The 13,457-nt window shown below is 43.8% G+C and overlaps 1 protein-coding gene across 1 annotated transcript in view; it reads left to right on the top strand.

Moving 5' to 3' along the window:
• LOC137886877 (LHFPL tetraspan subfamily member 7 protein) overlaps positions 1-13,457 on the top strand; it is a 101,775-nt gene that overhangs the window by 21,108 nt on the left and 67,210 nt on the right. The window contains exon 2 of the mRNA XM_068729545.1: positions 4,084-4,222. Within this exon, the coding sequence (XP_068585646.1) occupies positions 4,084-4,222 (139 nt within the window). The remainder of the gene's footprint in view (positions 1-4,083; positions 4,223-13,457) is intronic.

Below are 13,457 nucleotides of genomic sequence, written 5' to 3'. Positions count from 1 at the left end.
GGGAAACCAATAAAGTTTCTTTATGATGGAGCCATGTGCATCACGGCGGAGATACACCAAATCCGTTGACGTATGTGAAGTCGACGGCTCTTATTCATTTATTTTCTAAGAGAAGGAGATCTGGCGTCATGTTGCATGATGGATACGGCTTGACGACTTGACTGCCCGTTCGCCGTATCTGAATTTGCAAGACCATGACTCAACCTCAAATGAGGTCCGTCCATCCTAAGGCAGCAGGCCTGCGAAACTCTGATCAAACAGTCAAATATCACAAACATATTTTAGTGTACTGTTGAGCTGTACAATGATAAAGTTTGTTTAAAACAGTAGAGTCAAAAACAAAGTACTCTCAATCGGCTGGAGCAAACCAGACCGCTTTAGGTTCCGCTTTGTCTTTCTGTTTTTTCCGTATTTGGTGTATCTCCACCATCAATCGTGACCTTTATCAGCGTTGTAACACTTGCATGCTCCAGGCCGGTTGCTATTATTGTGGGATTCATTGGCGCTCGTGGGTCAAATCCGCCAGGTATTGTCTTCATTAATTATGGATGTGATGTCCAAATTAAGTTTTTAGACCGCAGCAAAGAGATTAAGGCAAATCTGCCTTTTATCCTCTGCGAAATGAAAACATTTATTTCTCCCCTCCACAATTTTCCACTCTTTCGACCACCGTCTCTCCTCCGTGGCTCCAGCTGTTGCAGTGGCTCTCCCAGTTATTAACACACAATTCCAATCTATTTAGGAAGCATCACTGAGAGGACCAGTGCTGTTAGCGGCTCATTTTCTACTAAATTAACTTGTGCTCAGAGCCAGCACAGTCTTGGAAAAAGGCCTCCGAAATCTTTCTGTATCGTCTGTAAGTAAAAGTGGTAATGATTATGAGTTTGTTTCATCAGGGAGCTGATTAATTGGGACACCATTAATTGAAATGTTGGTTGTTTTCTGTAAAAACAGCTGTGTAGCGCTATGATAGCCTTTGTTAATCTCTCGGGCTGTTTTTAAATGGCACACAGAAAATGTCATGTGTATGAATCTATTAGTACTAGCAGATAATTGAGTGACTGGAAAACAGACAGAATACACAAAAAGCAACTGGATTTACAGCATACATATGGAAATCTTTATTTCCCTCCCAAACACTCATGCATTTTTATGCTAATCGTCATTGTCTGACTAAATTTAGCTGACTACAACATCACAACGCGTCTTTTATTGTTTACTGAGTGAGCCTTATATACCTGGGCATGGCTGCCCCCCTCTCACTCTCCGCTTCCCTACATGAGACATGATGCACCTTCAATGTGTCGTGGTGAATCGAGAACAGCAGGGTGGGAGGTAGGCTGCACACTGAGAGCCCACGAGGCACGCCGAGATCAGGTAACAGAGAGAAAGGAGAAATTCCTCTGCATACATGAATATCATTCCAGCGAGAAAGAGAGAGAAGAACAAAGACCCACCAAGTTAATGACTTTTCTGTATCTTGGAGTGTGCCGCTGCGTCTCCTCCGCCCTCTTGTAATCGCCGGGTTCAAACGAAGAAAAACAAGTAGCTGTGGCAGGAGTAGCTGAGATAAGAGCTCTTATTGGCAACATGATTTCTTCTTTACTTGTTATCACCCTGTTGTGGTATATTAAAACGGCACTGACACAGCATGGATCAAATAACTACTTGTTTTTGGAGGGGGGTCGCTCATGCTCAATGCCCGATAATTACCAGCCAAATCTGCACTTCCTTAAGCTCTAAGGAGCCTAATAGCGTCTTTTAGCTCATTGTTTGCGGACTCTTTTGCATCATTTTGGCCACAGAAGACACCTGTTTTGAGTTAAAAAGAACACTAAAAACCCACCGTACACTACCTGCTCATGCAACAGCAGTTCAACAAGTTAGCAAGCAGCTAGTTTCTTTCAAGAGTTGCTGAGGACCAAACCAGAATACTGGTCTTACATTCTGTCAACTGTTCACCATAGACTGTATATAAAAAGTGAATGTAGTCACTGTGATGTCACTCTTGGTTTTGAAGCTTCGAGTTTGGCATTTTGGCCGTCGCCATCTTGGTTTCTTGCAACCAAAAGTGACGCAAGAGAATAGTGCGCCTTTTGATAATGAATCTCACAGAGACTAAATTGGAACTTGTTACTGGTGGGAATAGAAGCAGGGACATACCTTCCGGGTCCTTCCAGCTGCACATGCAGGCCTACGTGTCGGTGGTTTTGACCATTCCCATAGCTGCATTGCATTTTCTTTTACTTTGGTTTGGAGAAATTGTTATTGCTTCTTTGTTTATGATTTTATGGATTTCTTTCCTTATGATTGTTGAATGGTGGTAATAAGCTATTCTTCTCTCTTAGTATCTGACACAAATGCTGTCTGAGAAGGTTTTAGATGACCAGGACATTTCCTGTAGCTGCAATATTTTAATGAAGGCTGTGTTGTCCATTTTTAGTCCAGCTAAGGAAAAGAATAGTAAATCACAAGCAACATGTTCCTTGAAATGCAAGATACGAGAGATATGACCGGCAAAAACAATTAACTTGAGGTTTCTCTTGCACCGCTTTACACCAAGCACCATTCATACTTTTTGTGTTTATTTATACTCAATAATTCTCATCAACATCAACTTTATATTCATCACGTCACCTCATGTCCAACGTGTAAGCATGCTAATAACATTGGTTATTTAGTACTAAACACAAGGCAAAGCTGAGGCACTCATGGGAATGTCGTTACTTTTAGCAGGTATGCGGTCATAAAGCAAAATACAATTACATTTTGAACCGGATCACTAAAGTCAGTCGGATTCCTCTGAGGACTGAGAGGTGATCACTGTGCTGAATAATGATGTCGTTTCAATCATGAATTAAATCAAATTAAACTTCTAATCTTTCTCAAAATGATTTGCAATAAAAACCACCTTCATGAAGGAGTTTTGTTCTTATTCTGCGCATGCTCTTCCTTTGCTTGATTGCTGCGGTCAAGGTGCCCTTTTGCACGGAACTTTGCTCCCAGCAGTTCCCAGGGAGCTGATCTGTAACCCAGATGTGAAGGAGTGGAGAGCCACTGTTTATGTATGCGTTGCGATAATAGAGAGAGGAAAACACTCATGTTCAACAAACCCACGCGCTTAAAGGTCAAAAGAACAATCATCATAATTTCCACCGACATCATAGCACTTCAATATTTCCCCCGCTCCCCTCTCTACCTTCACCCAGAACAAGCTAATTAAATCTTCTGTCAGGCGTGGAAATCACTCTGCTTTCATCCTTCCTCCGTTCACGTCCGTCACGTCAGGGATATGCATAATGACACGTGTTTTTAGGGGGCTGTAATTCCCCTGTGCGTGTTAGACATGTCTCTCCGATCTCCCCCGCCTGCATGCTAATCACCAACGTGGTGCTGTTTTCTGACTGCATTAAAATGCGTCGAGGAGGATGTGTGGCGGCGCTTTTGAAGCTGGAGAGTCAGTTTGAGAGGTTGTGCAGATCAAGCGGCACCACGAAAACACGCAGGTTGTGGGGAAACACTCACACATACTGTGTACACACACACACACACACACACACACACTCTCCCTCCGGGTTTTAAACTTAAAGCTGCCACTCGTCCAGGAATGCGCTCTTTCCCAGGAGTCTCTCTGTAAGAGCAGAGCAGGAGGCCAGTTCAGCACATTGCACAAACAACTTCCTCACAGCCGGAGGATAAAATATTATGCTGCTCATATAGCTCATCAGGAAAGTTGTGAATGAATCTCTCGTTTGAGTGTGATAGCTTTCTGCCCTTGTTTTGCTCCTCTCGCTTGCAGCATGTGTGTGTGTGCGATTTAACCAAAGATGTGATGAGTAGGGACAGTGCCCTGTTGTTTGGCCGTGAAGTGCTGCTTTCCAGCTGAGAGAGTCATTAACCTGTTTTGGAGGATCGACTGTGTGACCTGACCAGAAACACAGACTTGAAGGCGTTCATTTGTTTGTGGCTACATGACGGTCCAAGCAACTGTATGCATTCCCTGTCGTGAACGGGTGCAAATGTACGACTGCCAGTAAACTTGCTCTCCCTAAAAAAAAATTGTTCTGTGTTTGTGTTCCTCAGACCAGCGCGGTGCTCTGCTCGGGAGGCTGCGCCCTGCTGGCCGTCAGCTCCCTGTTGGCCATCATCACCATCTTCCTGCCCAGCGGAGGATGTGAGAGGAGGATCTGCACCCTGGCTGGATACATGCAGATGGCTGCAGGTCAGTACGGAAATGAATACGCACACAGACAAACGGCAGGAGCTCACTCGTACTCAATCCAAACAGAGATGTTTCTCACAAATAGCAAAAATTACATCCCGTCTTTCACCTCTGCAACAAACACTGATATCGCTGTTTGTTGTTAAAATTGTAAAAAAAAAAAAAGGGAAAAAAGGAGCTGACTTTGTTGCCCATCAGTCAGTCAAAAAAAACAACAACAAAGAAAAGAAACAACTCGAGGACAGCTGCTGCTAGGTAACCAGTGTCTGCATAGCACTTGCACGGGTGAAGCAGCGAAGGGAAGGGCGAGGATAGATTTAGAGCCTGCTGTTAAAAAGACAATTATGCCCCCTTAACACAGGTCATCGGTTCATGGTCGCGTGTGACTTATCAGGCCGCCGCTCTCACTCAAACAGAGAAGCAGTCTCGTAAAACAAAGCGCGGTCCTGTCAGCGCGTGGGCTTCAAAAGCCCTTAATGTTGCACAGCTCGTGTCGCTGCTCAGTACCGGCCTTCACATTCTCGCTTTGTGCATTGGGGCCATTTTTATAGCATAGATTTGTTTCTGTTGTTGTGTGAGAAGATACGGTTCTTGTGCGCTTAAGTTCCAGAAAGCATATTTTGTTATACGTGTTGCACCGTTTAACTGTAGACTCTTTCTCTGCATTTTTCTGAAGCTTTTGAAGCACTTCTGTTGCCAGGTCAAGTGATCCACGAACCCTTAGTTGTTATTTCAGCAGCCTCTATCCTTGAGAATGTTTAGTCGCTAATTTAAATCCCTGCATGTGGCATTTAACTAAGCGTAATTACAGGCTGATTTCATTGGGCAGGTTAAATCTTTACGGACAGAAACTTGGACTTTCACAGGGTTAATGGTGTGTTTAAAGTGGCGCTTATTGCTTACAGCCAAATCTCTATACGTCTCTGTCTGACTCCAGAGTCAGATCAATGTTGCTTTGGGAGAAAACGAGAAGGAGTTTGTGGCGAATCCAAGAGCCTCCCGTGAGTGTGTGCGCGTCTCCGTCCCGCTCTGCATGCGCTACAGCTGCGTGTCTTCATAGCGACAGACTTTTGCGGAACAACAATGCGAAGCGAGGAGCCGGGCCTTTGTTCCGTTTCCAGGTCAACTCTCGTCTAGATAGACGGAGGTTTCACAGAGAGCCCGCAAAGCCCAGAGGAGGGCAGATCAGACGAGTGTTTGTTTTCCCAGCGCCGCAAGTGTGTGTGTGTGTGTGTGTGTGTGTGTGTGTGTGTGTGTGTGTGTGTGTGTGTGTGTGTGTGTTTTGTTGTGTATTTGTGAGTGTGTGTTGAGTGCTACCAAAGAAGGCTGGTAAACTGAAACAGGTAGATAAAGAACAATGGTTTTCTTTGTGGTGTGCATCTTATCAGTGTTGCATATGAAAGTGTGTGTGAGAAATGAACTGCTGACGAGACGCTTGTCAACTGTCCCTCTCTAGATAGAAGCCTATTTTGATCCACATGTTTACTACAGAACTGCTGACAGCCAATGCAGATGTCTGTGTGTGTGTGTGTGTGTGTGTGTGTGTGTGGCGGTTTGTTACTCTACTTGATGATGGTTGAATGTCATTATGAGGACAAAAAACAAAAGAGATTTCCTACAAAGTGAGGACATATGACTTCTTTCGAGGTTTGGGATGGGTTTGAAATGTGTGAAGACGAGGATAAAAGTTGGAGTTTGAGTCACTTTGAAGCAGTGCTTTGAGAGGTTCTTGCTTTCTTTTGCAGAACATCAAAAGTGTACACCAATGACATTTCAGAGAGGAAGGGAGGGGCGGGTTTATTTGCTTGGACTGGAATGTTGTCAGCTGGTAGAATTGCAGAAAGCAAAAAAGATTTTCAGATACAAATCAGCACTTTCCTCATTTGCATATTGTATCATGTGACTTATATGATCATGTGAAATATTGGTAGTAGGTGAAAATATATATATATATATATATATATATATATATATATATATATATATATATATTATGTTATTAAAGCTACAAGCTCAAAAAATCTTAAAAATAGATTAAAAAAATGAAGATTCTTTGAACAAGCAAATATTGTTTATTTCCGAAATGTGCATGTCTGGGTGTGTGCTATGTTTGTTTATGTGCATGTTGCAATTTAGCTCATACAAACTCTAATTGACATTTTATCAGCATTTCGCTTTAATTAAGGCTGCAGGTCAAAATGTGGTGACCGCCAACATCATGCAGAAATAGAGGAGGACTTTTCAAGTATACTTGAGTCTAATTTTTAGACATGCTTTACATCTGCAGACCCCAACGTGTGGACATTATTCAGAGTGACAAATGTCAAGGAGTATGCACTCATGACCGAGCTGCAAGACAGCATCAACTAGGCTGAATCATTTCCCTCTGAACAGCCTACCTCCAACACTTGCTGTTCCCATTTCTAACAGCATCTGCTACATCTGCTGTATCACTGCTGCTTTTGCTCAGGTAGAAACACAGGAGGCACAACCCAGGAACGTTTGTCTGTCCTATAAGAGGTAGAAGCACATGACCTTACATATCAACAATTCCGTCATGTCTTGCGGCGCGCACACACACACACACACACACACACACATACACACACACACACACACACACACACACACACAGCTGAGGGCTGGTTTGAACCAGGAAAAAAACCTTTTCTCTGCGAGGTAAAACCACCCCGGCTCTTTCCTTTCTCGGCCTCATGGTCCCGTGGGTGAAGTCCAGAATTAGATGTGAACTTGCTAACCCTCCACTGGATCAGCTCAGCGCTCCATCCAGTGGTTCAGCAGCTGCGGCGGCGAGCACCACCGCCATCAATGTTTTATGCTCAGAGAGAGAGGGAGGCAGAACATTTCTGTGTGCCGAGGCGGGGAGCTTTTTCTCCTGTCATGCATATTTCATCGGCCTGTTCTTCTTAGTGGTCAGGATCCATTGGATTGGACGGCTCTTTGGTCGGGCGGTGTGTGTGTGTGTGTGTGTGTGTGTGTGTGTGTGTGTGTGTGTGTGTGTGTGTGTGTGTGTGTATGTGGAGAGGATGAACAGACAGATATTCACATGTGAATTCACCCACTTTACAGGGAAGCGAAATAAATACAAGCATTTCTGATTTAATGCACATGAACGACACACAAACTGTGTTTTATTTTCATTTCTACAAAAGCTAGCGTTCCAGTTCTGAGTAACAGTGACTTCACCATTCATTCTCGCTGATCCCCCGGTTATTTCAATTTATTCAGCTTCATCCGCCCGACATATGCAGCTGAACACCACGTTGGGGTTTTCTTCGTGGTACGACGCTCAGGCAGACTCTCGCAGTGCGGTTATCTGTTCGGGGCTGAAGACATGTCACACTCGGCTGAGTGTACAAGCACTCGCTGCACATACAAGCTTAATCTCAGCGCTTTTCCTGCAGGGTTATTGTCATATTAACATATGGAGATAATTTACATGATGTGCTTACATAAAAAACGGGCAGGAGATTTTATGAGCTGCATTGATTGCCTGTTGTTTTTTCATCGATGTGACTAGTATTCCAGTTTAAAAAGGAAAATGTTTTCCTGTGAAAATGTCTCTTTGGGAGTTACTTGGGTTGAGGACTTGAAAGCGATACGCCTGAAGCAGTTTTTCTGCTTTTGAAAGAAATATGAACCACAGTGTTTTTTTTCTTCTTTTCTTACCTGTACAGTCAGGGATGTTTGTGTTGATTGTGGTTGTTCATTCTTACATGGAGAGATACAGTTGTGGTCAAAAGTTTACATACACTTGTAAAGAATGTCATGGCTCTCTTGAGTTTCCCCGTTATTTCTACAACTCTGATTTTTCTCTGATAGAGTGATTGGAACAGATACTTCTTTGTCACAAAAAACATTCATGAAGTTTGGTTCTTTCATGACTTTATTATGAGTTAACAGAAAAAGTGATCAAATCTGCTGGGTCAAAAATATACATACAGCAGTGCTAATATTTGGTTACATGTCCCTTGGCCATTTTCACTTCAATTAGGCGCTTCTGGTAGCCATCCACAAGCTTCTGGCAAGCTTCTCGTTGAATCTTTGACCACTCTTGACAGAATTGGTGCAGTTCAGTTAAATTTGATGGCTTTCTGACATGGACTTGTTTCTTCAGCATTGTCCACATGTTCTCAATGGGATTTAAGTCAGGACTTTGGGAAGGCCATTCTAAAACCCTAATTCTAGCCTGATTTAGCCATTCCATTACCACTTTTGATGTGTGTTTGGGGTCATTGTCCTGTTGGAACACCCAACTGCGCCCAAGACCCAACCTTCGGGCTGATGATTTCAGGTTATCTTGAAGAATTTGAAGGTAATCCTCCTTCTTCATTATCCCATTTACTCTCTGTAAAGCACCAGTTCCATTGGCAGCAAAACAGCCCCACAGCATAATACTACCACCACCGTGCTTGACGGTAGGCATGGTGTTCTTGGGGTTAAAGGCCTCACCTTTTCTCCTCCAAACATATTGCTGGGCATTGTGGCCAAACAGCTCGATTTTTGTTTCGTCTGACCACAGAACTTTCCTCCAGAAGGTCTTATCTTTGTCCATGTGATCAGCAGCAAACTTCAGTCGAGCCTTAAGGTGCCACTTTTGGAGCAAGGGCTTCCTTCTTGCACGGCAGCCTCTCAGTCCATGGAGATGCAAAACACGCTTGACTGTGGACACTGACACCTGTGTTCCAGCAGCTTCTAATTCTTGGCAGATCTGCTTTTTGGTGGTTCTCGGTTGACTCTTCACCCTCCTGACCAATTTTCTCTCAGCAGCAGGTGATAGCTTGCGTTTTCTTCCTGATCGTGGCAGTGACAAAACAGTGCCATGCACTTTATACTTACAAACAATTGTTTGCACTGTTGCTCTTGGGACCTGCAGCTGCTTTGAAATGGCTCCAAGTGACTTTCCTGACTTGTTCAAGTCAATGATTCGCTTTTTCAGATCCATGCTGAGCTCCTTTGACTTTCCCATTGTAGCGTTTGTGGGTGTTTGTATCCAATGAGCCCTATTTAAATGGCCTCAGAGAAGTCACCAGCTGTAGTCACTCATAATCACTCACAAGAAGTTAAGAGGCCATGCTATGAAGCTCATTTCATTGACACAACTTTCTAAGTCACCAAAATTGCTAATTCATGTTGCTGTATGTATATTTTTGACCCAGCAGATTTTGTCACTTTTTCTGTTAACCCATAATAAAGTCATGAAAGAACCAAACTTCATGAATGTTTTTTGTGACAAAGAAGTATCTGTTCCAATCACTCTATCAGAGAAAAATCAGAGTTGTAGAAATAACTGGAAACTCAAGAGAGCCATGACATTATGTTCTTTACAAGTGTATGTAAACTTTTGACCACAACTGTAACAGGAGAGAAACGGCACAATCGGCGAACCACAAGTGAAATCTGGCTTTACTTTGAGTGCTGAATTTGGCAGCACTCTCTGGTGTGGTGACGGGTTTTTTCCAAAGAAACGGTATGTAAACCCAAATTGTACAGGGTTGGTGACAGGGGATCCTGTAATTTATGACATATTTCATGTGCAAAAAATATCAAGATCCTATTGAAGTCCCTTTACCTCAAGACATCACACTCCTCGACTGAAGCACTCAGCAATTTCCCAAGCTGAAAGCACAACAAATTCATTGACAAAACTTATTTTTTAGTGGTTACCCCTCATATACAGGTGAAGTCCTGAAGTAATAAAATAAAGCTAACTTCATTTGGTAAATATAGATTTACCTTGGTGATGTACAAATCATGGTATCTTATTTTACCTTTGAATAAAGCCTTTTTGATTTGATTTGACGTAGACTTCAGCTTATCATTTCTTTAACATCATTTGAGAAAGTTATCACTAATTACTGTGTGTATCGTTTAGTTTTTCATAAAGAGAATTGTCCCAAAACATAATTTTAGCTGGTAAAAATGAGCTTAGTAATTAACTTTTCAGATTTAGTTTTGTGACCCTTGCGGGTACCCAACCCCAATTATTGGCAACCACTGATTGAGAGCAGTATTTGATGTGTGGAGAGGCAGGTTAAATTGCTCATGGGCACTTGGGAAACCTCTTATTGTACAGCAACATCAGTGACAGCTACATTATTCTTCTGACGTCCTTTGATCCATCCACAGGACTGTATTTAAATCAAGCTCTTGGCGGAACGTATTTTGCCATCTCAGCAGGATGAATGACAACGAATCTGTTGGGGAATATCGTCATTCGTTCAGTGAACCAACTTTGGGCCGAAAAAACGTTTCTAATTTGCAGCTAAACTCCATCCAACCCCGGCTGTACCCGGTGAACATTTCCCTTTGAAGCCCCCCCCCCTCCCCGTTCAACCGCTCTGGAACTGTGCCTCCTCATCTGCATCTCCATCAGAAGGAGCCCTTCGCTGTTTTTTCACCCCGGCCCTGGCTGCTTGGGAACGCAAAAGGCAGAGTGTATTTCCTGTGTGTTTCCCTCACGCAAACACACACACACACACACACACACACACACACACACACACACACACACACACACACACACACACACACACACACACACACACATCCAGTTGCATTGTGCTGATGCCGAGGAAGCCCGGCCTGCTGTGTCAGCGTTCCCTTGGGCAAAGCTGCTGCGCAGATGTCCTCGGAAAGTGCGGCGATGAAAATAGGAAGTTGCCTTTGATCAAAGCACCTGCTGTTATTTCCGCCGGAGCCCCATATGGTACCAGCGCCAGCTGTCAATCACCTCTCCGATACAGATGAATACATTTTCCATATCAGGCCGCATTAGAGCGGCAGACTCTATTAGTGGAATGTTTTTCACCGTGCGTGTGATTGGACCATCGTTCATGCCGCTTCTCTGACAAAAAGTCTCAGACTAAGTGAGAGAGAACTTTTCTGAGAGAGCAGACACCGCTGACGCATTGTTTGATTACCTCTGCCGTCTTTGAACTCCTTCCAGCTGCCCTCGGGCACAAGACGAAGCCGCTCCTGTCCGGTTCTCCACATCGTCTCTGTGTGTGATGGGAGCAACTTTAGGTCAGGATTCCTCGCCAGCCTGTGTTTTTGGGGTGGTCTTTCATTTCTGGTCCAAAGCTTTCTGCTCTGCCCTCCAGGCTGCTTGCCTCTCATTTAATATGCTGTGTGTCTGAGTGTGTGTGTGTGTGTGTGTGTGTGTGTGTGTGAGTGTGTTTTAAATCCATGCTCATTTATCCGGCCTGTCACTCACTCCTCACTCCTCCATCCAAATTTTCCTTTCATCCTGTTCTCTCAACTCCTCTCCCCTCGCTGAGGAGTATCCCCTATAAGCACGTCTTTACCACAATCACAACCCCCAAACCTCTTTTCGCTTGTATTCTGTTCGATCGCTGATATTTCATTCCGTTTCATCATGAGTCGGCCCGGCTCGAGGCTCTCGCGCGCCCCGAATGTGCATTTTTTTTTAGCAAGGACAACTTGTTCCACCGCCGAATCTCAACCAAAGAAATGAGAGAAAAGTCGATATGGCTCCCTTTGTTGGCAGCGTGCTGACAGAACGTGACCCAGTTTAGATGCAGTGCGATGCTGACACTGTGACCTCTTCACCTGTGACTCACAGTGCGCTGACTCTAGACATTCATCACAGATGTGCGTCGTGTCAGTCACAGTGTTTGCACGAGTGTCACTTTTTGTGTAATCAGAGCGGCGTTTTGCTCTCGTTGTTGACAGTAAGGTGATTGGTCACGTCTCACCATCTGTACACACACACACACACACACACACACACACACACACACACACACACACACACAGTAATCTGAATGTTCTTTAGGTTCGTGCTGTAGCTTAACAAATCCCATTAATTAAACAGGGCAGGAGCAGATTTACACAGAAATCATTAATATTTACTGGAGGAACACTACACGGCCGCTTCATCTGCAAACGTGACAAAGCATTCGCAAACATGCAATGTGTTTGCTTCATTCATTTATACTTTTCCCAGCTGTATTACAGCATTTGTCATCGTTGCAAATGGATAAACTAGGCCTAATGTCCCTGCATGAATCAGAGCCTGCGTTTATTTGTGTATTTGTGTATGCTGAGCTCATTGGTCAAATCTGATGTCTGCTGTAATTATGAGCACTCGGCTCCGCTCGCTCACTGATACATGGGCCAAAACAAAACGAATCCACAGTAATTGGTCCACCAGTCAATTAGAGTCGGACTGTAATTAAAACTGAACTTTCATCCTGTCCAATTCATCTATTTTCTTTCCATTTTCTGGAGAGCTCTGTTATAGACTTTTGTGTTGAGGCAGCCGACTGTGATCAGCTGTTTTTTTTAATATATCTTTAATGCTGCCTTTTGAAAGGGCGCATGTGCTTTGATCATTTCTTCCTCATGAGGAGGCAAGAACACCAGTATGTATTCGGTATGTAAAGGGCCAGTGTGTAGCACTAAGGGGACATCTATAGGCAGATTGTTTCTACAATAGCCCAGAAAGGACAAACCAAACACTGGCTCTAAATAGGTCCTTTTGCGTCTTTGCGTCGGCTTTCGTAGTTGTCCTATAAGCTTGGCGCTCTGGAGAAGCTTTCTCTGATGTTAATGCTCATTATAATATTAATCAACGCTTTGATTATCTCTGCTTCTGCACACACACACACACACACACACACACACACACACATATACCGAAACTATCCTAGCATGTGGTTTTGCCTCCCTGAGTTGTGTCACGCTAGCAGGCAACAAATGACAAGTTGACAGAGGAGAGGAGGAAGATGAACGTTATCATACGTGTTCTGGTGGACCGGCTCGCTCCTCTCACTTCTGTCAGATGGAGAAGAACCGTCGCAGGGTCCAAAAAAACCCCCCACGCTCGGCTGTTTCTTATTCCTCTCCTGTCCCCTTTCTCTCACTGCTCCTCCGTCATCCTGCCATGAAAGCCTGCCTGGCAAAACACACGCACATACACACTCGCACTCAAACACACTCAAAGAACTAGTGGCTATGCATATTACATGAGTTCTCCACCTCCGAAGGCCTCTTTGCTTTTCTTTTTCTTTTTTTTTCATTTTGCAACTCACAGCGGAGATGATGAGGTTGAAGCCAGATCCGTGCACTTAAGGGCTGTTTTTCTTACTTCGCTGCAGAAGCCAGAAGCTGCTGTTTTATGGGAAACCTGTGAGTTTAAAACATCAATATGTAATTTAGAAATATCTTTTGCGTAATGATTGTAAACAGT

This window comes from Cebidichthys violaceus, unplaced genomic scaffold, assembly GCF_023349555.1.
Source record: "Cebidichthys violaceus isolate CVI_PGR_0920_01 unplaced genomic scaffold, fCebVio1.0.p SCAF_46, whole genome shotgun sequence".
Taxonomy (NCBI): Eukaryota; Metazoa; Chordata; class Actinopteri; order Perciformes; family Stichaeidae; genus Cebidichthys; species Cebidichthys violaceus.
This window is presented reverse-complemented; position numbering and strand designations above follow the sequence as displayed.